A 24,780-nucleotide genomic window follows, 5' to 3' on the forward strand; every position below is an offset into this window, starting at 1 on the left:
AGGCACTGGTGTTCTTTCAAAGATGGCGGCGGTGGTGAGCAAGATGGAAGATAATTTTCTTGACAATTTAAACTAATTTCAAGCGTGTAAAACGAAATTTATTACTTACAAGGTAAGTAATTGGACGCTGTGGGGAGACTAAGATGATTATCGATTTGTTTCGGTTTTTAAAATACCGGAAGAGTTACTGTGGGGAGGGGGGGAGTCTTTTTTTTGGTCTGGAGCACCAAAAAAAATTAAATTAACGAGCTTCATATATGTTTCAAAATTCAGGGTGATTAAGTTAACTCAGGATGTGATAGACATTTAGAATTTATTTTGTAATGGAGAAAATTGTCCCTTTGTTGTAATAAGATATTTCCGAAAACCCACACCTAGCAGTATTTGTTTAACCTAAATAAAACAATAAAAAATAATAAAACATAATAGATTTCCACCCGACACGGAGTTCTATTATTTTTCATCGTATGAATGTGAAGGCTTGAAAAAATTCTTTCCTGCGGGCAAGAAGACACTCAAAAAACCATCTGTTCTGTAAGTGTAAGGATATTACAGTTACATTTGCAAAGCGTGACACTGATAGGCGTTACAGGCCCCATTTAGTTGGCTTAGTTACGTATGGAGATATATCCACTTCTTATGGTGACATTTTAGTATATAGTTTCTAAGTATAATCTCTATCAAGCACAATCGGCAGAAGAAGTCCCGATATTATCAAATAAATCGTGTTCTGCAGTGGCTGTTACTGCTGTATGAATGAGAACGTGTCTTTGTATCCTTTTAATTTACGAGAAATTTAAATTTCTCCTTTTAAATCGCGTTATTCTGTTTTCATGTAAATAAGTTCGGAAACAGACCAGACGCCGAATTCTGGTCCGTGGGGTCGTACGGTACTATCAAAAGAGATCGGAAGTAGACTGATCGTCTTTAAAATGTTGAAATGAGATTATTGGGGTGTCGTTAATCAGACATCAGTCCCTTTCTAGCTAGTTGTTTAGTGTGAAGGATGAAAAGGGTGTTATAAACTACAAGAAGGACTGTTTCTCCCAGTGTGTAGGTTGTGCAAATAGTACTTTAAAAGTCATTAGTCCAGCAGTTTAATTTTTTAACACAATTTGAGTTCCTATACGTACGTTTTTAAAAAGTAGTTTTTGGACACCTCGTGAAATACAAATTGGACGGTTACCTGCTCAGATATCGGTTAAAATAAATAAAAACTCAGTTATTGTATAAAAACATAGACTAGATAATATCAGTCATTATTTTCCACGTGGATGCTCAGTGCAATAAAATAGATATCTACAGTGAATATAAACATGAAAATACAAATTAAAGATAATATGCAGTGACCGTAGAGGCAAGGTAGGGGTCAACAGAAGCAGATAACAGCTGCCCTACAAATCATACAAATCATGGTTGACTTTATTTGGAAAACACAGCCTTTAAGTGCCCTAAAATATTTAATCTTTTGTCTTTATTAGGTATGAAACACTATAATTGAACTATCTAGCTGATGCCTTTCAAATATGAGGCAGTCTTCAAACATTCTGTTTAATATGGAGGATATCATAGAGAAATACCCGAATGCTAGAAACACTGTCAAAATAAGACACCTGCCCGCTGAGCTCTTTTTCTTTTGTTTTTCCTTCCTAGTTGGGACTTTCCGCTGAAGGCTTGACCATGGAAGACGAACAGTGCCTAGCTATGGGCAACATTTAAGCTGAGTGCATTGTGATTTCCAATAATTGAGACAGTGATTCTAAAAAGCTGTCTACATTAATGAAAAGAACAATGTAGTCAGCTTAACATAATCAACAATTACATGACCAAAAGAGAGTGTGTTTAAGAGTAACGAGGAATGTTTCTCCACATGTCTTTAAGTAGTGGAAAACCTCCATTAAAGGGGAAAGAAATAATCATTTTTTAATAATTCAGTAGTGTACATTTCCTCCTTCTCTGTATTTTTAGAATAGCATTATACATTGTTGAAATGGAGACTGATGAAATTCTGCCGCCCCTCCCACAAGGGCCACCTGATGCTTTGAGCTTGGACAGCCTTAATAGTCCCCCACCGTTGCCGCCAAGCACACAGCCTCCACCACCTCCCCTGCAAACGTCCAGTGACGCAGAGGAAATGGACGTTAGCTCCGGTGGTGATGGACAGACAGACGCCCCAGCAGGGGACACTGAAACGACTGGCGCCGAACAGCTCCTCGCGAAGGGATCTGCTTCCTTCACCAGCCGTCTCGCAGACGAGCCAGATTCAAGCCCCCTGAACCCGAGAACTGCTCGGCACGCGCCGCCCGTCACCAAGTTCTTGCCCGACTTGAAGCTACTGAAAGACGTCAAGATTAGTGTGAGCTTTACAGAGAGCAGCAGGAGCAAAGACAGGAAGGTATTGTACACTGGGAAGGGTCAGGAGGTGCAGGCGGACACCCAGCTTAGCAGTGATGGCGTAAATGGCGAGCTGCATGATGCCGATCTGGGGTTAGCTGATGGGCAGGGTCAGGGCGATGCCACTGTAGATGCAGGGAGGAAGGGTGAGGACGTGGAGGCTGACTTGGAGAAGAAAGTAGAATTTGCGGTTCTGGATGAACTCGAGGATTTCACTGAGAATTTTATGGAGACTGGAGACGGAGACCAAGGAGGTTTCCAGTCTGAGGTGATTGTTCAGCAGGAGCAAGCAGATGAGGAAACCCTGAATTATTCCTATGAGGTAAGTTGGCATTTTTTTTTTATGGTTCGGTTTGCTGCTGTGGAACACATGGTCCTTCCACTACATTGTACACCGTGACCTTATTTATTTTCACATGCCTTCATCAGTTGTGGATCACTTTGTTTAAATTTTTTATATGTATAGTTTATCAAATCTTTTTTAAACTGGATAGTTTTTAATTAGAGGTTAAAATTTTTTCTCCAAGATGTGGCTGGTTGTTTTGTTGAGTAGACTGTATCGCATCTGGTAGGGTCTGTATCCAGATCTTTGCTGCAGTCTAGACCAGCTCCAGACTTGACATTACAGTATGGCTTTGTCGCAGGTGATTGCATGGCTCCTGTTGTGCAAAGTGCCTCTCTGGTATCAATAGCAAAGGATGGCATAAAGGGGCTGTGCCTGTGGCTGGAAGATTGACAGGCTAGGAGCAGCTTTCTCTTTCTCTGACCGTGTTTTCCAGGAGGATTTTGATAATGATGTGGATGCGTTGCTGGAGGAGGGCCTGCCTGTGCCAAAAAAGAAGATGAGGCTGACTGAGGACAAGTATGGCGGAGACAGTGACCATCAGTCGGACGGAGAGACCAGCGTCCAGCCCATGATGACCAAAATTAAAACTGTGCTAAAGAGTGAGCTTTCATTCTTTTCTTTTTTTTATCGTGTTGCTGACGCACTTGTTTTGGTCTTTGGCTTTTTACTCTTGTCACTGTTTTTTTCACTTGAAGAGCAACATTTAACAGCTTTATGTTATTACATAGTGGGGAACCATTGAGAACATTTTTCTGTTCCTCAAATGGAATTAATTCCGTTTGGGTTCATTTAAGTCCATAGTTGTTCAGTGTGAAGCTTTGGGCAGTCCTCTGATTTGTTGATTTAAGCTGTTTTGTGAGTGTGCCGTAGGGAATTCTGATGATGGTTCTTGCTCACCCTTGTTGTCTAGGTGACCAGTGTTTGACTTGCAGTAACCGAAGGCCTGTTTATGTGCTTGTAGGTCGAGGTCGTCCACCTACAGAGCCACTGCCTGATGGATGGATCATGACATTCCATAACTCTGGCATTCCAGTCTACCTTCACAGGGAAACCAGAGTAGTTACCTGGTCAAGACCTTACTTCTTAGGAACAGGGAGCATTAGGGTATGAGACTTCTTATGTGTACAGTGGTTGTTATGGCTTCGATCTGTGTGCGTGAAGGGCTAAGGTAATCCTGAGTTGTGTACTTTGCAGTCTTAAAGCGTTTAGTAGAAATGTTGGCCCAAGGAAAGCAGATGAAAAGGCAGGGTTGTGCAGTATAACGAGACAACAACTCCTAGAAGCTGCCACTGAAGTGTATTAGTATAATTCTAGATGTATCATTGGCATACTTAAGAAAGCCACTTCACACGCTGTGTTTATAGCACAGATGATGGCAGATTACAGTGCGCTGAACTGTGGCTTTTTTTTCATATAAAAATATCCATAAAGTATTTATGTGCCATGAGAGGTACATGGTGCTTTAACCGAAAGCTGGCTAAGTTTTGGCTCACCTGTCCCCTGAACCTGTCACAGAAACACGATGCTCCGACCAGCAGCATTCCCTGCCTGCACTACAAAAAAATGAAGGAGCAAGAGGAAAGGGAACAAAACGGAGAGGTGACGCCGAACCCCGGGAACTCCCCGGTGAAAACTGGGGAGGGGGTCCCCGACACGGAGCGGGTGGACGAGCCGGACTCCACGGCCCCAGAGGAGTCTGCCGCTGGCGCCTCGGGGGTCCCGGGGGAAGAGGCAGTTCCTGCTGGAGGGGTCTCGGAGGACAAGGATCCCCATACCATTGACACCGCACAGGGAGCCCTGGGACAGGTCAAGGCAAAGGTGGAGGTGTGCAAAGACGAATCCATAGGTAAGGGGGCAGGAGACAGGAAGGGTTGGTAAAATTTCTCTTTTTCATATAAGGGAAGTGCCTGCAGGGGTAGGTGTTTTTTTTTTACAGTTTTCTTTCAGTGCAACCATGCATGCTTTTTTTCAGTAATGCATCTATCCAGAAAGCTGCTTCTACCTTGTAAGGGTTGTGGCAAGCTGGAGCAAGGTGGGACTGCACCCCGGACACACAAACGTATGAACACAGGGCCAATTGCTTAGAGACAGCTGTTAGCCTAGCCAGCATGTCTTTGGAAGATGAGAGAAACAACCCCGTGTGAACATGGGAATGAACTGTGTGTATATATTAATAACATTCTCATCTGAAGTTCCTGCTGCATCCTTTTTTTTCAGACGTGGGGGAATAGTGTTTTCCTGGGCAGTACACATTTCGGTAGCTTTCACACTGTTGTGCTGTGTTGGCACTTGAGCTGTAAAGGAACAAGGAGAAATGAATTTCAGCTTCCTTCTCATTGGGGAATTGCTCTCTACTTCACTGAATAGATTTCACTTGAATGTAATATTTAGGTGTTTTTTGGATTTATTATTTTGATGAAAGTGGGTGTTTATGTCAATTAAACTGCAAGTCATAAAGAGGATTTTTTATATGAATGGTGCCTAGGAAATGGTAAGATTTCTACATGTCTCCCTTTGTAAACTGTTAAGTAGATTGAGCTGAAGTAAAGCAGATTGTGTAAGAATGGCCCATCCTTGCAGAGATAAGACGAATGATTTTATTTTTGTTTTCATTTGGTGGCAGACATTGAGGAGTTTCGGAGTTACCTGGAAAAGTGTTTTGATTTTGAGCAAGTCACTGTGAAGAAGTTTCGGACCTGGGCGGAGAGGAGGCAGTTCAACAGAGAGATGAAGAGGAAGCAGGCTGAGGCAGAAAGGCCCATCCTGCCGGCTAATCAGAAGCTCATCACTTTGTCTGTACAAGACGCCCCTACAAAGAAAGGTACACAAAGATTTCAGGGGCAGCTCTTTCCTTACAAAAGGACTAAAGGGCTTGATTGGAATGTTCGATTTCTGTATTTCTTGCTCTTTTTAAGCACTTTCTTCTTTCCTGTTCAGAGTTTGTCATAAATCCAAATGGGAAGTCGGAGGTGTGCATTCTACATGAGTACATGCAGCGGGTCCTCAAGGTTCGACCAGTTTATAATTTTTTTGAATGTGGTGAGTAGTATTTTAGTATTTCTTTGCTATAATCACATTTTTAAATCTGCATGTATCCAATCCATCTGTCCAGTTTCAGTAACCACTCCTTAGAGAGTTGCAACCTGATCCAGCATCCTGGTTGGATTTCATTCATTCACTTTCATTCACTCACACACACATGCAAGGTCCATTTAGAGACACTGTTCAACCTGAACGGTACGGCTCTGGATAGTGGGATACCAGGATACTACCGCAGGAAATCCATGCGGGCAAGGGTAGAAAATGCAAACACAACACAGAACACGCCCAATTCAGATTTCAGCCCAAGACCTGTGGGGCAGAGGAACTAACTGCCAGGTCTCCATGCCTTCCTATCTCTTACAAATCAAACACACTGACTTTCAACCCAGTAGTATCTCCCTTAATATGTAGTCTGCAGAAGATAACACGGAACCAGATTGTGTGGGTGCCCTGGGGGGGGTAAAGCAATTTTTTCCTTTGTTCAAGGATGTAAGAGTTTGAAAGCTGTTTCTGTTTCCAGAAAACCCAAGTGAGCCCTTTGGAGCCTCAGTCATTATAGATGGAGTAACATATGGCACAGGAACTGCAAGCAGTAAGAAACTTGCCAAGAATAAAGCTGGTAATTGCTTTTACATATATTTTTTTTAAAAGTCTAATGGTAGCTTTTGCATATTTATTGTGTAGCTTGCAAATTGTTCCCATTTGGAGTACAATTTACAAACACAGGGAAAAGTACCACAAACTCTTATGCTTTTTTAATAAGAAGCTGTGAAAGCACCATTGTTTCACCTCCTATTTGGTGCAATTAAAGAGGTCTACTTTATAAAACACAATTACAAGTGCAATTTAAAATGAAAAGATCCTATTCATGTAACGCTTGGCAAAAATTTAAAATTGTGCATTGTTTTTCCCAGCTCGAGCAACACTGGAAATCCTTATTCCTGATTTTGTGAAACAGACATCTGACGAAAAGCCCAAAGATAGCGATGAATTGGAGGTGAGTCTCAATTAGAAAAGAAAGGTCTTGCTGGTATTTCCAGTGACAACATATTAATCTGCCTAGCTGTGTTGCCAAAGCCAGTTTCCTAGAGATCTGTGGATCAATAACCTACTGGGAACCAACCAAGAAAACAAGGAGATTTGCCTCTTGTTTGTAATCTTGTTTAGACAAGGCATGTATGTAGTTGTACTTAATAGCCATTTTATCATTTTTTTCAAGCTCAATTTGCAGTATCTATATCTATGCTTGGTATTACTCTGAAAGCCTTACAATATAACTGGGACCTTCAGGTCTCTTGCTAAAAGATGTGGCTGTTTTGCAATTATAATGTTTTCTTCTGTTTTGTGTTATTTGCCTCCTAGTATTTTAACCATATCAGTATTGAAGACTCGCGGGTATATGAATTGACCAATAAAGCAGGATTGCTGTCACCATATCAGATTCTTCATGAGTGCCTTAAGAGGTAAGGGACTTTTTTAGAGAATTAATTTAAGAAGGGCACAGATTCCAACAAGTTATTTAAGTCGCTTTTGCAAGGACTATCGGGGATTTTGAAGTCACACGAAGCAATGGAAAAAGGGACAACAAAAATATGCGCAAGTACAGTAATGCACACAATATGGGTTTTAAACAACTTCCTGCCCTTTCTCCAAACATTCATCTCAACTTCACTTCACAACTCACAAGGAGGGACGTATATGCAGAACAAGAAAAGCGTTGCAGTGAATGGCGAGGACCTGCTGTAGTCTGCGAGACAAAATCGTGCAGAAATGATCACTATCGACAGATAATCGAAACTCAAGTGTCGAGAAGGGAAGCTGTTCTTCAATGAATAGACACTGAGGAGTCTAATAACAGAGGCAGGGTGTATATTACAAATGTCTTTGAGGCTGTATTTTTGGAGATTTCTAATGACAGACACAAGGTCATTGCAGTTCTTTGATAGGACAATCTACCACTACACTGCAAGTATAAAATGTATTTTTTTTCTTTTTAGAAACCATGGAATGGGTGACACCAGCATAAAATTTGAGGTGATTCCTGGTAAAAACCAGAAGAGCGAATATGTGATGACTTGTGGGAAACACACTGTACGAGGATGGTGTAAGTACAGAGCTTTAAAGCCTGTCAGTTGTATTCATAAGACTTACATGATACATTAATTTACCTCCTGTTTATTTAAATAGAAAAGGTTGACTTTCTCAGCATTACAAACTAAAAGTACAAAACTATTAAGTGTCTTTTAGTAATGCTTAGATTATCATCCTGAAAGATCTGTGTGATTTTCTCTTAAGGAAAATAGGTTTTGGTTTAGCACAATGGTTGAAATTGTATAAATATAGCAGTTTGTCTATAATATATTTACTGTAAGCAGGGTAATGTTTTAACAATCTGCATTTCAGAATCTTGTGTTTTAGAGCATTGGTACTGCAGTATGTAGTCTGATTGACCTCTTAAAGGGACCTGTTTATGATCCCACACACTGTGATTTCTTTTCATTAGAAGGATGTGTACTGCCTCATTGAACAGATACACGTGTTCAGTAATCATAGCTTATTTTGTCAAATGAAATGTGTTTCAGATAACGTGTTAAATGGAGTCCTGTTTAAGCCTGCCACAACCATGTTAAGATTGTAAGTTGGAGAATAGGATCTAGTGAAAAACTTAAGAGGTTATGCACTTCTTCATTTTTTGGGTTGTAGGTAAAAATAAACGAGTGGGGAAGCAGCTTGCCTCACAGAAAATCCTGCAGCTTCTTCATCCACACGTCAGAAACTGGGGGTCACTCCTCCGCATGTATGGGAGGGAGAGCAATAAGATGGTGAAAAAGGTACGCTAGCGTTTTAGCCCGAGATGTGAAAATCCCAAAAAGAAGGCTACAGGGATTCAGAATTCAATGATTATGGATGCTTGTTTCTGTTCTTTCATTACAACAGTCTCTAAAACAAGCCAGGGATGATAGGAAGGTAGTAGGTCCAGATGTAATTTCCATGATCTTTCCCCCTACGATCACACATATATTTCATACCTAGGCATACGGTATTTGCAAGCGCTTGTCCAGACACTCAAAGCGCTGTGCAGGAGCACACTCATAGTACATGTAACAGAAGTTGTAAGAGAAAAAAGAACAACAAACTGCCCCAGTAAAAAAAGATTCATACTAAGTTATACATTAAAGAGAGAGAGATTTAATAATGTTGGCAGTCTTGGAGTCTCTCGTGAATGTGGGCAGTGAGTTGCACAGTTCACAACTGAATTCACCAAATTCTTTCCAAAGGTTGTGATGTGTTTACTACTTGTAAGTGGTTGAGGAGCTATCTGGTCCTGTAAGCATGCCTTCTGTCGGTGGTCAGAAATAGCTGTCTGAAATGTTTGTAGGAGAACTAATCTTAATGTGTGCCCAGCTTCCGTACATTCACACCAGTACTCTGCTAGCCAATGATGAAGCCGTGTCTAAATGGGCAGCCATATTGTCAAGATGACAACTGGCAATGTACATCAACGCTGTCATTCTTATATAGCCCTTTCTAGTTCTTGAGGGAGGCCATATCATTGAAATCCCTTGATTTCTGGGTTTATGTACAGACCATGAACGGTCAAGGGGAGCGTATTCTTATTAAAACTGATTCCTGTGCTTAATTACTTCAGTGAAAAGGAAGAGTAAGACGGGAGAGCTCAGTTTGCAAGACATAGACCTGCCAGTAACTGGGTACGGACGAAGTAAATGTGTAGAATCCTTGAATGGTTTTGTGTGTCCGTGATGGTGTTGTTTTGCACCCTCATTGATCTATCTCAATTTTTTTGGCAGGAAAACTCAGACAAGAGTGTGATTGAACTTCAGCAGTATGCCAAAAAGAACAAGCCAAACCTTCATATCCTGAACAAACTGCAGGAAGAGATGAAGAAACTGGCAAAAGAGAGGGTGAGCTTTCCAGTCAGGGTGACACCCATAAAAAGACTGATTTATAGCTGCTGTTGTCTTAATTTGCATGGTTTTGGTTATCACCCCTGTTCCTGGAGCACCCAAACTCTAGCAGTTTTTATAGGCAACCAATTTCTAAAAGACTGGATAATTGAGTTATAATCAGTCAAGCAGCTGACTTGCTAAACTAGGAAATTTCTAGCTCTTTAGGCACTATACTCTTGAGTATTCATTAGTCTTCAGGAGAGCTCTTAATTTAAACAGTATTTGCTGTATTACTTCCCAATCTTCAGAAGCAGGTAAGCTATAGTATGAACTAAATTGGGGCTGGGCTGTTTAGTTAATTGAATATTTAAATGAATTAACAAGTTGCTTGAAGACTTTTCAATGTTTTGTTTCTGCTGCTCAAAACTTGATGATCTTAATGTACATATGAAATGCAGCTGTTAAAGGGTAATCTCCAAAGTGTTTAGGAACTGAAAATAATTGTAGAGTTCAAATTGTGGGCAGGGCACTAGAATTCAACTACATACCAGAGCTTAACTGGAGTAAAAAATCAACAGGTGTGTGGAAGCTTTGGGTTGGGACTGGAAACCGTTTATCTGGAGTAATCAAGAAGCACTCATGAAACTTGGGTTTGTGGCACACACTATTACATTTTTGTAGCATGTGGTTCTCATTCACAAAACAAGTGTTTCATTTAAATCTTTATTGCAGGAAGAAACCAGGAAGAAGCCAAAAATGACCATAATGGAATCAGCCCAGCCTGGCAGTGAGCCCTTGTGTACTGTTGATGTGTAGGAAACTGTAACCAACCAATCAAAATGGCACTGACCAATGGTATCCATCATTACCATCGGAGCAAAGTCCACACCCACCTGCTTGGATGATGCATTATGCAGAGTGAAATGGCAATATAACTTAAATTTAAGGATACCTCTGTAACTGAAGTACTGTTAAAGTGATGGAAATCTTTTATTTTGGCACATTTAATGGAAATAATTACAGGATAAGCTTGCTAGTGGAAGTACAGGTATAGTTTGAACTGCATTCATCTCTACTCATATTTAACCTAAAGCACTTTTTTTTTCTCTCTCATCTGATGAACCACATACAGTTACTGATTACCCGTAATTCAATACAAATTACTGGTACCTGTACCTCAGTGGGGTTGTAAAGTTTTGAATTCACAGAAGTATGCAGTTATTTGAACTGTGGAGGGAAAGGAATTGATTCTTGCCTGGAATTGTTTACTGTCATATGACAAAAGCTCTTTTTTGACAAAAGCAAATGTGCTGACCAGTTTGGGAAAACCTACATTTCTTAACACAGTGGTTACTAGCGGTTTCTTTTAATGTGAACCTTGACAAGATTGTATTTATAATTACCAGTCAGTTCCTTTCAGCTGAAAGCCAATACCCAAAATTGATTACTTTTACTTAAGAAAAACTGCTTAACAATTTCAAAAACTGACTCTAGTCTGGGAACATTTTTTTTTTCACTGGGAATCTACATTTACTTTTTTTATCACAGTTGTAGCTTAGTACTGGATGTAGCTACAGCTGTAGCTGGATGTAGCTACAGCTGTAGCTGGATGTAGCTATAGCTGTAGCTGGATGTAGCTCTGTGTTTGTGGCAGAAATTGGACAACAACTCTATAACTGCTTCAAAATATGCCCATTGCAAAGCAGGTTTACTCCATTTCAGGTTTGGTGAGCTGCAAGCGTCTGTAAACCAGCACAAAGAGCTTAGTATTTAAAGAAGTCTACATAGTGTAGATCAAAATGCTATGCATTCTTTGCATTTTAAGGAAATCTACATAGGGCAGATCAAAATGCTACATCGTAGGAGTCTTTTTTATTAATGTTTTTTGTATGTTTTAGGTGATGTATAATCCGTAGAGCACACCTTAAGGCTGTGGGTGAAGACTGAATTTGTCTAGTGTAACCTTTAACTGGATAAATGTAACACTTAAGCTAGGTAAAGAGCTGTTTCTAACCTAGCAACACATAGAAAAGCTGCTGAAGTTTCTTTCCCTGAGGACCAGAACCCCAGGTGCAGAGTTTAAAGGTGGATCTTTAACTACACATGAAAGCCACGCAGTGTGACTTAAATGAAAGTCAGCTGCAGTATTCATCTGCCCATTAAACAAACAGTATGACCCTGTTCACATTCAAAAGCATAATTTTATGAGCAAGACTAAGCCTCGTTATGTGGAAAGAGATCATTTTAAGTGTGCTACTGTGCAAATTTCGTTTACAGAAAATGTAACCGGGGCAAGGGAAGGAGGAAAGGGAATCCCTTTTGCTTGCATGCTGAAAATCCATGCTAACAATCTTAAAACTTTTAAGGACAGACATGTGAATAATAGCTTTGTATATGTTAGAAAAAGAAAGTATTTTTATTGCCTTTTGTTTGGAAATGCAGGATGAAACATATCAAAAGGTCAGTTTTAATGGCTGGTCTACCAAGCTAACGTCATGCTTTCCAACTGTCAGCGCTGCGGAGAACACAAGCACAAGGGCTTGAGGTACTGTAGTTTGGCTTGTGTAACAACAATGTGCACAAGGCTCTGGTTTATTATTTGTTATTTTTAGTTTTTTTTTTGCATTGGAAGTGAACACCTAATTGAGATAAAATGTGCATGTTGAAAGCTTTCGTAGTTGCTACAAAGTAACTTGAGATGTTCAGTGTTTGCTTCATAAAGGTAAGCCTCCAGTGGTAGCTAGGAATTCAGATTCAAATAGTGGGAAATTGTAACTCTGGATTATTTTCTTTTTACACTAAATCAAAATGGTAATGGTATGTGTTGCCTTAGCATACTTTTTTCGCTAAAGGGCTTGTGTTGCGAACGCAAAGGAACATGCTGGAAAACAGTCCCTTTAATGTTTTGGGAAACACTAAGCTCTTTTACTTGAGTCTGTTATTTAGTGAGAATAAGCTACAGTATTTGCTGTGGAGTGAAAGATGACGTGTCAGTGATATTGAAATTCTGGTAAAACATTGCCTTTAGCATGTGCTGATTTTAATTGTCTTAATGGGTTGTGTGTCTGTATACAGTAAATGTCTGTTTGCCATCTACTTAATTCATCGCACTTGTCAATCAAGGAAAATGAAGGTACTCTCCTTTACCTCGAACAAAAACTTTCATTTCATTTAATACAAAATTCCATTAAGTAGTAAAATAGCTAATGAAGCAGTGTGAACCAAAGCTTAAATAATACTGTCTTATGCATTTTTATAGACTAGATTGCTGCATCAAATATACAGGAGGAAAAAAAATGCAATAACTGCTGGAACAAAAGTCATTTCAACTACTGTACACTGTCATTGTGTGAATTATTTCAGTGTACGTATGCTTTTTTCTTAATGCTTACTGCATTAATATTTTTGTTCAAAAGGCATTTTCACTGTTGCACATGAGCACAAAGCTGCTGTAATAAGGATTAGAATGATGCTTTAAGAATGTGCTTTTCGTATAACTGCCCAGAAAGAGTACTGACATTGAGTCTGTCTTGCAGAAGTGTCTTTAGTGTGTGCTGAAACATGCTTTTTTTACATGTTACTGTTTGACTTGTAACAGTGTGGAATTCTTTGCTAGAGGTAACGCTGCCTAGAAAATGAAGTATGTCCTGTAATGTGACTTACGTGTGTGGACTTTTTCAGTGAAATTCGTTTATGCAAATAAAACTTTTGTCTTACCACAGCAGGTGCAATTAAAGCCCCGTTTATATTAATCTATTTTCAGTTCAGTACATTTTCCCTGATGTTTATAAACAAGAGGAAGCAAAAGTGTGAGCTTCACACAAGTTTTATGCCCCCTACAATGGGGTCTAAAACATTCATCGATGCTTGATTTCTGCTCCTTGGTAAAAGCAGAATTTATGTAAAAATGCATGCGTATATGACAATACATACCTAAGTTTTGAAATACAATACACAAGTTTCAGTGTCGCCAGTAGTCAGTGGGTTTCATTTCTTAATGCATTAAATACTTGCATACTGAAAAATGCCTTGCTTGATATTTATTAACTGTTGCCACTAATAAATAATACATATTCCACATTTTACTAACAAGGCATGTGTTTGTCATTTACTTGTACTCAACAAGCTGTTTCAGTAATAAATTACTCAGACACGGGTAATAGGTTACACTTGAAATAAAGTATTACCTTGCAGTTAAATACACAACCAGCAAACAAAAACAGGAAATGCCTGAATGGTGTTCAAATGCTTCAGCTTATGAAAATAAAGAAAAAAGGTCCAAAAAATAGTACTTTTAAAATACATTTAAATCAGCCAGGAATGGGGTTTCTAATGCTAAACCTCGGAGAACCCTGTTCAAGGAAGATTTATAGGTCATTCATTTCTAAAGAATGAGAACACCTGCAAATTATTGAGCAAGTCAGTGATTTAAAGGAGCTGTGGTCCTCGAGGACTGAAGGGGATGGGGATTTAGTTCTCGATCATCTTTGCATGATAACGAAACCCGGAAGAGCTGGGTTTGCTTTGCAAAGACAGCACAAATTAATTTAAAAAAAAACAGGAAAGTTAAAAGAATACACATTTGCCATTTCAAAATTCTCCGAAAGATGGCCAAGCTTAGATGTTGGCAGCACCTTCCTTGTAAGGCAACAGTAAGGAAAGTTTTGGCCGGTTAGTTAGCTGAAGGTTCAGACTGGGGCTCTTCTTGTCTGCTCAAGCCACTGTTGGAACTGTAGTCCACCCTCTCAAACAGTATAAGCAGCTCACAGTGCATAGTCTGAGGGAACAAGTCCAGTGCCATAGCTCTGATGGGCCGGAAGGGAGATCCTTTCACACGGTTTGAAGGGGATCGGCAAAGACTGGAAGAAACAGAAGGCAGTTGTGTTAAAATCCCACGAACTTCTCAGTTTTCCCCATTATATCTTTCTTTAGTTTAAGGGTGTAGCACAGAACTTAGTACACAGGAAGACTAAGCATCGATGTCCGAGGTAGCTTGACTTATTATAAAATTGTAAGACCTGAGCATGTATTTTCTAGGCAGGATTATACTGCAGACCTTTAATTTTTCATTTTCATTGGAAAGGTTACAGATGAGAAGAACCAATTAGCCAATTCAGCCCTGGAACACAGCTCTTCATCATAATACGGGAAAGGAGCAGCTGTGTGGAGTAGTGTTTAGAGTTAAGCTGCATGGTGTGACACTGCTGTTGTACACTTCAGTAGCCGGCTTGTCTTGTACTGCTCCAGTCAATTCTGTATTGTATACACGTGTATTCTTCAGGTCACTGTGACTTGTGCTTCATTCTCAACCGACATCCTAAATTAATCATCAAAAATGTTAAAAACCGGGCATACTGAAAATGTTGAATTAAATCCCAACTCAGGAATACCCAGACTGTTTTCAGATAAAGTGGCAGGTGAGATGTGAATTTGACTTACTCAATGAAGTTGCTCATTGCTGCCTTGGCATTGCAGGCCACATAGATCAGTCTTTTCAGATGTTCTGCTTTTCTGATCGCCAGAATGACCTTGGAATCTGGAATGGATAGTGTAAGATATTTCAAAGATATTTCACATTAAATGCAACATAATTACTGGCTAAATTCTGAATCCTTTTTGCTTATCAAAAAATAAACAACTTTAATATAATATATGCATCATACCCTCTTTGTTGTATTATTAAAGTTGGCCTTTTCTGACTGTGAGCAAAGTTAGTATTCAGTTGCTTTGCAGTTTTACACCTTTTATCATTTCTCAGATTCTTTCTTGTTCAAGAATTAAAAACCACGCACTCAGCCTCATCCATACCTTAGTTTAGCAAATCCTCAAATGCACCGAATCAAAATACAAAGATACACCAATTTAACTTTTGTTTAGGCAACAGAATAAAAGTTGTCCCTGACTTTCTTCTGTTTTGCCCTCACCTCATCATATTTGCATCTACATCAGAAATGCATACTGCAGCATCACGGGAAAAGATTTCCTCGTAATTTGATCTGGTTAATCACAATAATTCAGATCACATCACAATAGTATTCGGCATACAAAATGTAATCTGCAAGAAAACAAAGAACCAGATCTCTAGAGGAAACAACGCTCCCTATCTTTCCAAGTCAAACAAGATAGATCTTGCAATAGTTCATTCTGTGAATCTTAAACTGACAAGACGTGGAATCTGTTTCATATCATGGTATTCTAGTCACATTATTTTAAACGTCCGAATTAAACATAAATTATTTCAAGATCAGTGAAACACTTACGAAGTCCTGCTCGCGGAGGGTCCACAATTGCAGACAGATTTTGTGAGCTAACAGAATTGAGTATAGAGGGGAATATGTCTTCTGCCTTTCCACAGTGAAACTCTATATTGCTCAAACCTGCAACAAAACATTTATATTCAGTTTCAGGAACCTTCAGGGCAGTTGTAGCTTTGCTGTGTTTCAGAGATACTAGTATATCAAGGCTCTCAGAGGCTGGAACAACACAGGACTCTAGTGTGGAAGAGGTCAGATAAACATTGAAGGGATTTAAATAATTTTTAACATCTCCATATCACCAATGCACGTAAAATGATGGAAAAATTTCTCAACCAAGACTGACATTTTCAGGAATCAGGTTAATTAAAGCCGTTCCGAGTGCTTCGTAAAGACTCCATTTGTCTTCTTGTATTAATATCCAGCATATTCCCTTTTAAGTGCTTTTTGGAACTCAGTTTTTAAAGATTAAAAACGTATCAGAAGCCTTCAGAAGGCATATTGGAGTATGTAAGATGTCTGCCCAAGTGGCATCACTCCCAGGCCATTGCAAAGTAGTGCAACGCCAGCACCCCTCTCCTCTGTAAATGGTCATACGAGTTCAAACGGAAAACTATCAAAGAGTTGTATAAGCATGCATTAATAATAAGAGTACATTATTAAGAAAGGAAAAGTAAAATACTACAGAGGTGTGACATTTGCTTTTGTTTCAATTTGACAGGTTGAATAAAGCTGCTAAAATTAAAAAAAAAAAATGTGTGATTGGTTAGAAAACAACACAGGTTAATATTTTAAGTAGTGTCTCATTTGTTCCAACGTCATCCCTTACCATTGATCTGTGCATTGACCTTGGCATCCTCTACCGCTTCCTGACACAGCTCAATTCCAATCACCTTCTTCACACTCTTTTTAAAAGGCAAAGAAAAAAAAGAGAGAAGTACTCGCAGGACATCTGTGACATCTTTCCTCCCAAGCACATACTCATTTTTAAACAAAAGAAACCAGTTCTCGTAAAACCAATGACGTTTATTTTGCATTATGCACAAACAGAAGGATTACATGTCTTATGTTTCTAATCCAGAGGTGAAATGCTCACTGTGCAATGCTCGCACTGTGATGCTGCTCGATCAATGCAAACAGAAGTAACAGCCAGCCTCGAGCACCCATCCAGTAATCTATAATACAATCCATTGATCTGGGCATGCTCCTCTCAGAGAGTACCCTGCTCTTACCTTGGCAAGGCAGATCCCGATGGTGCCGGTTCCACAGCACACATCCAGCACTGTGCTGTCCTGATCCAGCTGTGCCCAGTCAGCCACGGCCGAGTACAGCACCTCTGCTGCCAGGGTGTTCACCTGTGGATGGAAGGGTGGACAGACTGCAAGTCAGGAACCAGAGTGTGCATATAGTTAGACACACGCCTTGCATCTTGCAGAGAACTGTGTCATTGTGTCATCTGGGCAGGTGAAATTTAATTAACACCCTCATTCAATACACTTTCTGCCAAATCTCACCTCTCTGCTGCTGTGTATGTGTGGACAGAAAAGCCAGCGGTATACTTCAATAGCTTTCCAGCCCTGGTCCTAAGCAACCACAATCTATTCTGCCTTTTGCTCTAGCCCAGTTCTTAATCGCAGGCTCAGTGTACCTTTTGTAACTCATCAAACATTTTTGAGAAAATCTTCTCAACAAAAAGGCTTAAATCTCCTCATTCAAAAGTTCTGTTTTCTCAAATACAGGAACAACTAAACCAAACACCAAAGGAAGAATCAATTGCAGGCATTAGTTAGCACAGGTTATTCAGAGATAGAAACCACTGTTTTAAGGTTACCCTCAAGCTTTCACCTACTGAGCCCCAAATCAGTAAAATACACTGACTTGTTCAAGCTTGGGCCTTCCTTCCAGATCACAATGCTTAACTACACCACAGCAAAGTTACCCAGCCCTGCTGAACAATGAGAGTTCGGCTGTTCTTGTTCTGTCCACCAAACTCTGTACCTTTACATCATCAGCAATGTGCAAGATGAGCTGAATGACTGCCTTTCAGTTAAAACCTTTCTGTTCTTATGCTTAGTGCTTTGTATGCAAACCTCCCATGATAACTTCTGCATCCTGCACACTGCACGGCATGGTGTCAGTGTATCCTGAAGCCTACCTGGAAGAAAGAGTGAGGTGAAATCCGGAACCTGAGACCCAGTAGCTCTTCATGTATCCACTTCTCTCCAGCTATGTGTTCCAAGGGCAAATCTTCAAGGTTTGGAGACTTTCTAAAGACAGAAAAAAGAGGACAAAACTCCAATCCTCAATATCCGAGAGAGTGGTTCCTATAGACAAAACACGTCACCGGCACCACTCTCACCTCTGTCCCTCTCTCACGAAGTACAGAGAGCTCACCCCACTCTCTTTACCATCTCCCTCCATGAAATACTGTGCCAGGGAGTTCTTCAGGTCATCCAGTTCTGCATCTTGTAGTTTCTGCAACAGGAAGAATGAAACCCTAGTTTTGACAATGAGGTGTACAATGTATAAAACTCTCCATTCTTTTCTTTTGCTTTCAAATGGTAAAATCTTGAAATCACTCCCTAGCCACTTTGTTGAAGCTGGTTTTGTGGGCTACAGGCAACAAAACAAGCAAGATGGGTCAATGAGCTGAGCTTCCTCTTATTCTTAACCTCGTATATGATATTGGAGAAGGCACTGAATATAATTATCTGGATTAGAGTGTGGAGAATGACATTAGGAACCTCATGTGGTTCCTAAAGAAAAAGATACTGGTACACCAGCAGATTCATACCACAAAGTAATTTAAAGAATTAAAGTGAACCACAGTCTTTTTTTAAAATTTATAGAAAGCATAATATAAACCCAGAGATCAGGAGTCATTAAAGTTCTTATGTAGAACAAAAAAAACCTGATATAATATAAATATTATAGAAACATTATGTAATTCTCCACAATCTAATCCAGATAATTATATTCAGTGCCTTCTCCAATATCATTTGCTGCAGAAACTGTTTAACAGGATTTCAATGGGTACATTTGTGTTTTCCATCTGTCCAACCTGCTGGAAACTTGGCTACTGAGAAACAGATTCCATACTTGGCACTTATCAGGTACACAGCCTGAGTCCAGCTCAACATGTACCCACATATTAATTTTGTGCCAAGTCCTGACAAGAGTGGAATAAATGCTGATAAAACATAATGTAATTCATTGTTGACAAGTTTAAGCAAGAATCCAACATTTCTGAAAATCCTATTATTCAGACCTCTGATTTTTTTTGCACATTGCAGAAATACTTCAACACACACAAAGACAGCAATTATGAACACTGAAAAGACAGTTAAGCATTTTATTATACAGTTCAGTCCCACTGTTCCCTTTTTCTGATGCGATTTGTTAATGTCTGATAATTAAGCCATTCCTCTCCCATCTCTGACGGTCTTTTAGTATTGTCTTCGGGGGACATTCTAATGCCACAATTATCTAACGTCACAGCTGTCTTGCTGAAAAATGTGTCCACGAATGTATATTAGCTTCTGAACTAAAGCAATGAGTTGTGATACTCATTTGGAACCATGAGTTCATTCCGTCTTTCTGAGCAGGGTGCAAATTTGTTGTTTGCTGCAGGAGAATCTGATGATTGTGAAAACATCATGCTGCACAAGTCACTTGCCCAGCAGCAGGTGACTGAAATCGGGATATCGATATCAGATAAATGTATCTGTAGTGCAGAATGTATCGTTTTTGCTGCTAGGACTCCCCCAACACTCCCCCATATGAGCTTGATTTAAAAGGGGCTCTGCCTAGCCTTATAACATACTGCTGTCAGACAGCTGCTTCCCAAATCAGAACTGAGCAGCTTCGGGTTTCCTTACCTGGGGGTGAAAATACACCAATGCCATGATCTGACCCGTCCTGCTGGTCCGCACTGTCAGCTGTTTCCAGTGACCCTCGTACGTTTCAGGGCTGTACACAGGAAAGGGGCTGGTCCTGGGAGACAACGAGACGCGGACAACCGGTGACCGCGAAGCGAAAACAAAAACAAGGAAACCCTTCGCAAAAATGCAATTGCCTGTGGAGGACTACCGAGATTTATTTCTGTGGCGTCTGTGGTGAACGGAATCGTATCTCGTGGATATGACCGAGATGAGGAAGAGAGAGGGGCACAAGAGGGGCTCTCACCTGATGTAATCCTGGAAACACTTCACCACCTGCTTGGCTGCCGGGGGGACATGCACGGTGTCGGAAGGCTTCACCACGGCACAGGAGCCCCCCTTGTACTTGCCCAGCCGGAACCCCACCGTCTTATCCTGCCCGTTCGCTCCCACTCCAATGAGAAACTCACACTTGTTGCGATATTCCGTCTGCCGGAAGGAATTAAAAGAAAAAAACATGACTCCTTTAAAATTCCACTGCGTTAACAAAGCCACCAAGAACTCCCGCCCATCCGCCGACGGAATACGGTGCTTTTCCCGTCCGGAGATCTCCAGTTGATCAAACACATTCCCGCAAAACTCCAACACTGTAAGAGCTCGAAAATGTGGGAGGAACCTGTGCTGAAGAGGTTCCCCTCACTCTTCTTTGAGTTTGTGTAAGGTTTCTTGTTATTTTTACTGGAAAAACTAGCATACTGGATAATGGTTCCCTGTACCATTAAATCATCTCAGAAGTTGCACTGTTACACTGAAATCCAAGAGCAGCTATCCGGATACATTATAAAAATAAATTAATTACAATTTCTTTTGCTTTATCTGACTGAAAACAAAACAATCTAACCTGGTAACCTAGTACCATATGTACAGTTTATCATTCATGAGGCATACAATGCCCTTCAACTTTATTAATATCTCAGATGAAATATGATTAAAAACATCATATAGCAGAGTGAGTTATGAATTGGGTAACATGCTTCCCTTACAAATAATAATGCTATAACGTTATAATAATTGCATGGAAACAAAGCAAATAATTCAATGAATTCCAGAAAACAAGAAGGTCAAAACAGTCTTAAAGTATTCCTTTAAATTAAATTCGACACCAATTCAAAACAAATCTACAGTAACATTCTGCTCTTTGGAAACCTTTGGAACTATATTGAGGCCTCTGAACTTTTCCCCATCAACCTGGGTTATGAAATAATGAAATACATTGGTTAAGGTCAGAGAGAAAACACTCTAGCCCACCATCTTTAATGTTTTAGGGCTGTTCAGGAGACCTTTTTAAGATAAGAAAATACATACCAGGACATCTTGGCCAGACAATTGTTTCTTTTTGCCAAGAAGCTCATGCTTAGCAAAAAATGTACATTCTAGAATGACAATGATCCAAAGCCCACATCCAGATTGAAAAATAAATAGCTAAATGTAGACAAAATGTTCTTGAATGTATTACTATGTATTGTGCTGCTGGAATTCTGGACATTCTAAACCCTAAGAACGTACAGCAAGTAAAGTTCTAGGACTTCATCCATATAGTGTGCAGCCTGCTTGTAATCAATCACTGCAAGTGGATTCTATAGCGACTATACACTCCTACCTAGACCTTCAAACTAAAAAAAAATTACGTGTCAATCTGGGTGAGGGGTCAAGATCATGAGCTACCTTTGAAGGCCTGGGTTTGGCTGCAATATCTTGCCAGGTTAGAAACTGCTATTTGGTAACACCCAAGATAGTGAGCCACAGTGCACCGAGTTAGTTCAGCTTCTATCAGATCAATGGCATGAAGGCATTGTTCTCTTGAAGACAAAGCAAGTTGCTTCCCTATGTTTTTCTTTTTATTTCCCCCCCCCCCCACCAGGACCGACAGGTCAACAGGTTATTTCATCTTTAATCACCTCATCACCTTTGCCCAATCAACTCTCTGTAATGAGGCGATTCGGTCATGATTGAAATGACAAAAACATTTAATACTGAACATTCAGATCATCTATTTTACCAAAAACATGCACACAAAAGAGTGATAAGTTTCTTTTTACTCTCAGTACACCAAACCAGTGAAAAGACCATCTGGTCTTTTCACCAGAATGAAAGCGTGCATCTGGAGCTTACTTAATCACCCAGCCATGCCCACAGCTGCCAGGCAGGCTGCCTCTCCCACAGCCAGATGATAACACTGAAGCCAGGTCTGGACCGCATAGCTAACATGACAGGCTGACGCAGTAAGAGACCTGAATTCAGGTTGCCAGGCAGCCCAATCAGTACAAAATGATGACCTTATCAGAGTGACTCAACAGTAAGGCTGTGGTTGCCACGAGCAGCAAGAACGTAGGCAATCTGTGAGTGATCAGGAACAATAAACAGCATGCACCACTGTACCTGCACTGGAGATGGTCTAATGGCCTCCAGCGGACAACACATTTTATTGTACTTCTGCTTCTGAACAAATAGCCAAGGCAGCATGGCTTTGTTATTATTGCCGATTTCTCTAAAGAGAATCAAGAAAGAAAAAGATCCGTGGTCATTGATTTAAATAAGAATAGTTTTGTTTGACTGAAAAGGAGTTTTCCATGCTCCCAATAGCAATACATTAGCACCAACACAAATGGATTGTATGAACACTTCCACACATGGCTATCTGCAAACAAATTAACCTGCTTTCTCAACCATAAAACATGCATTACCGAAAACAGGTTATCTCAGAAGCTCAGATTTCACAGCATTCCACTGCTAGGTAGCTCTCCGGACAATCTAAGACACGAGAGACGTAGTTTTTAAATTTTAAGATGCAGGCAGGGGTCTCAAAATCACTTTCTGGAGGGCTTACTGTCTTCTGGGTTTTCTCCCAGTTAGTTACATATCACTCTCAGCCATGCAGTTGGATTAATTAACGGTGTAATATTAATACTTCCATTAGTATGGACGGAGAATATTCCAAGCATAGGTGCAGTTATAGAGGTGGGCCTGAATGCTGTGAGCAAGCAAAGGCATAACACCTTAAAAATAAACCTATTTATGTGTAATTAAAAAATAAGATTAAATCAATTAGTCAGCACGGAATAAAAACAAAAAGTTATCGAACCGTCCTGTAAATGACTGTAAAGGTTCCTGCTTTAAGTGGCATGCAATCATCCCATTGGATCACAAATAAAGTATTAAGTTACCAACTTTGCCAGTCTCTGCAGGATTCCTTCACTTTCCTGCTCTTTCCTCTTTAGCTGCTCTTCATAAGGGACATTCCAGAGTGGCGTCACCACATCTGCAATCTGCTTACTGAGCGGCTCTTCCTCCTCTGTCCCTTCCTCTCCCCTGTGGCGCTTTGCAGGAACCTGCCCTCCCTCGGGCTCCTCCAGCTGCTGCTGCTGCCTCTTCTTCAGGATGGGGTCCGCCTTGGGCTTGGCCAGCCGCACGCTCAGAACCCGGCCCTTCCACAGCAGCCCATGGACAGCCTTCATGGCCTTGTCCCGCTCCTCCTGGCTCTTGAAGGTGACGAAGGCAAAGTTCTGCCGCCCCAGGAGCTTGATCTTGTGCGGCGTCAGGCCGTGCTTGGCCAGAAACTTCTTCAGGTCGTTGAAGCCAATGAACCTGGGCAGGTGCTGGATCTCCACCTTGTAGATCTCCGAGGTGAAGAGCTCGTCTTTGATGTAGCGGTAGACGCTGGAGGTGCCCTCCTCTTCCTCGCCTTCGGGCTGGGGCTCTTTCGCAGAATCGCTGTCTTCCCCGTGCGCCTCTCTTTCTAAGGATGCGTCTTTGAACTCCCCCCGATCCCCTTCCGTCGCCCCCTCCACCACACTTTCTGCTGCATCCGTCATGTCTCCAGACCCTGGAGAGCAAACACAAGAAGAGAAATCATTGCTCAAGGTACATTTCCTTTTGTAAAACCAAAGGATTATCCAATACCTCCTTGTGAGATAATCTGTTAAACTGAACAAGGCTAATGGCTTGCATTTGTAGAGCTCTTTTCACCCCCAATGGATCTCAAAGTGCTTCACCTATAGGAGAGCACCCAGTTCACCCATCACCAAGGTGCAGCCCCTCTCGCTGATGTGTGGCAGCGGCTGTGGGCCATCAGCAGAGACACTGCTTCAGCAATCGAGTCAAGGGTGAAATGTTAGGGAGGCCAGATCGTGGAATTTAGCCAGGACACTGGAGGAACACCCATGGTCTGAGTACAAAACTTTCCTATGTTCTCTCAATACACAAAAATACACACATATTACTGTGATGTGTTATTTTTGTTTTGTGTACTACGTATTACTTGTGATTCTTTAGCTTTCACTGTGTTTGTTTCCATCTTAACATGGAAATTAATAGGGAATGTCTTACATTACTCTGCCTTTCAGGATTTTAAATACAGAACACAGGAGGACTTGAATTTTGTCACCTGCTTCAACGCTCGCAGTTCACGTGGTTAACCATAACACTAAATACATTTTAGTCCACAAGTTGCAATTACGTTTCTATATTTAAATAACTAAATAATTCCACTTCACTCACTTAAGATTTTTGTTATATTTCTTTTGTTTTGTGCTGTCTGATTCGCAGGTCTTTGCAAACTTCACTTAATTTATGTCATTGCTTATAGACCACAATTTCATTTTGCTGTCTTCATATACGTATGAAATCTTATTTAACCCCAGCGATTTAGGACTAAACGTGATGAAGCAAGACGGCTTACCTTATCGTTCGCTATTAAAGTCCAAAAGTTTAAACCCTACACTGTCGCATTTACTCAATTCAGCTGCACACGTGAGCAACCATGTTAGCACGGAAAGATAGTGCCGCGTTACAACGCTAAGCATGGCGGGAGATTCATTTTAAACCTTTATATATTTAATTACAAAAATAATTTTCATTTTCTATCAAAATGGGTTATTACACAAGTATATAATTAAAGA

General features: G+C 40.5%; 2 protein-coding genes across 2 annotated transcripts; one reads left to right on the top strand and one right to left on the bottom strand.

The window, feature by feature from the left end:
• dgcr8 (DGCR8 microprocessor complex subunit) lies at window positions 1-13,783 on the top strand. The gene is made up of 14 exons (XM_088935719.1): window positions 1-112; window positions 1,654-2,716; window positions 3,174-3,339; window positions 3,702-3,844; window positions 4,256-4,586; window positions 5,364-5,561; window positions 5,678-5,779; window positions 6,303-6,401; window positions 6,697-6,779; window positions 7,145-7,245; window positions 7,780-7,886; window positions 8,486-8,613; window positions 9,592-9,705; window positions 10,423-13,783. Exons 2-14 carry the CDS (start codon window positions 1,991-1,993, stop codon window positions 10,504-10,506), a joined length of 2,382 nt encoding a protein of 793 aa, XP_088791845.1. The 5' UTR covers window positions 1-112; window positions 1,654-1,990; the 3' UTR covers window positions 10,507-13,783.
• On the bottom strand, window positions 13,419-24,675 carry trmt2a (tRNA methyltransferase 2A). The gene is made up of 12 exons (XM_088935720.1): window positions 24,561-24,675; window positions 23,051-23,705; window positions 22,262-22,370; window positions 20,130-20,311; window positions 19,823-19,937; window positions 18,304-18,419; window positions 18,100-18,211; window positions 17,177-17,299; window positions 16,774-16,849; window positions 15,951-16,067; window positions 15,130-15,226; window positions 13,419-14,549 (listed from the first exon to the last, which is right to left on the bottom strand). Exons 2-12 carry the CDS (start codon window positions 23,692-23,694, stop codon window positions 14,363-14,365), a joined length of 1,878 nt encoding a protein of 625 aa, XP_088791846.1. The 5' UTR covers window positions 23,695-23,705; window positions 24,561-24,675; the 3' UTR covers window positions 13,419-14,362.
• Window positions 24,676-24,780: the final 105 nt, after the last annotated feature.

The sequence above is a fragment of the Atractosteus spatula genome, chromosome 17 (assembly GCF_055471065.1).
Source record: "Atractosteus spatula isolate fAtrSpa1 chromosome 17, fAtrSpa1.hap1, whole genome shotgun sequence".
NCBI classification, from domain to species: Eukaryota; Metazoa; Chordata; class Actinopteri; order Semionotiformes; family Lepisosteidae; genus Atractosteus; species Atractosteus spatula.

Coding starts and splice junctions, on each gene's coding strand:
- trmt2a (XM_088935720.1), bottom strand. CDS start 23,694: ATGACGGATGCAGCAGAAAGTGTGGTGGAGGGGGCGACGGAAGGGGAT. Junction 22,371..23,050: donor ATCCTGCAGAGACTGGCAAA/GTTGGTAACTTA, acceptor GATTCTCTTTAG/AGAAATCGGCAATAATAACA. Junction 15,227..15,950: donor CCCTCCGCGAGCAGGACTTC/GTAAGTGTTTCA, acceptor TATCCATTCCAG/ATTCCAAGGTCATTCTGGCG.
- dgcr8 (XM_088935719.1), top strand. CDS start 1,991: ATGGAGACTGATGAAATTCTGCCGCCCCTCCCACAAGGGCCACCTGAT. Junction 8,614..9,591: donor GCAATAAGATGGTGAAAAAG/GTACGCTAGCGT, acceptor TTTTTTTGGCAG/GAAAACTCAGACAAGAGTGT. Junction 9,706..10,422: donor AGAAACTGGCAAAAGAGAGG/GTGAGCTTTCCA, acceptor TCTTTATTGCAG/GAAGAAACCAGGAAGAAGCC.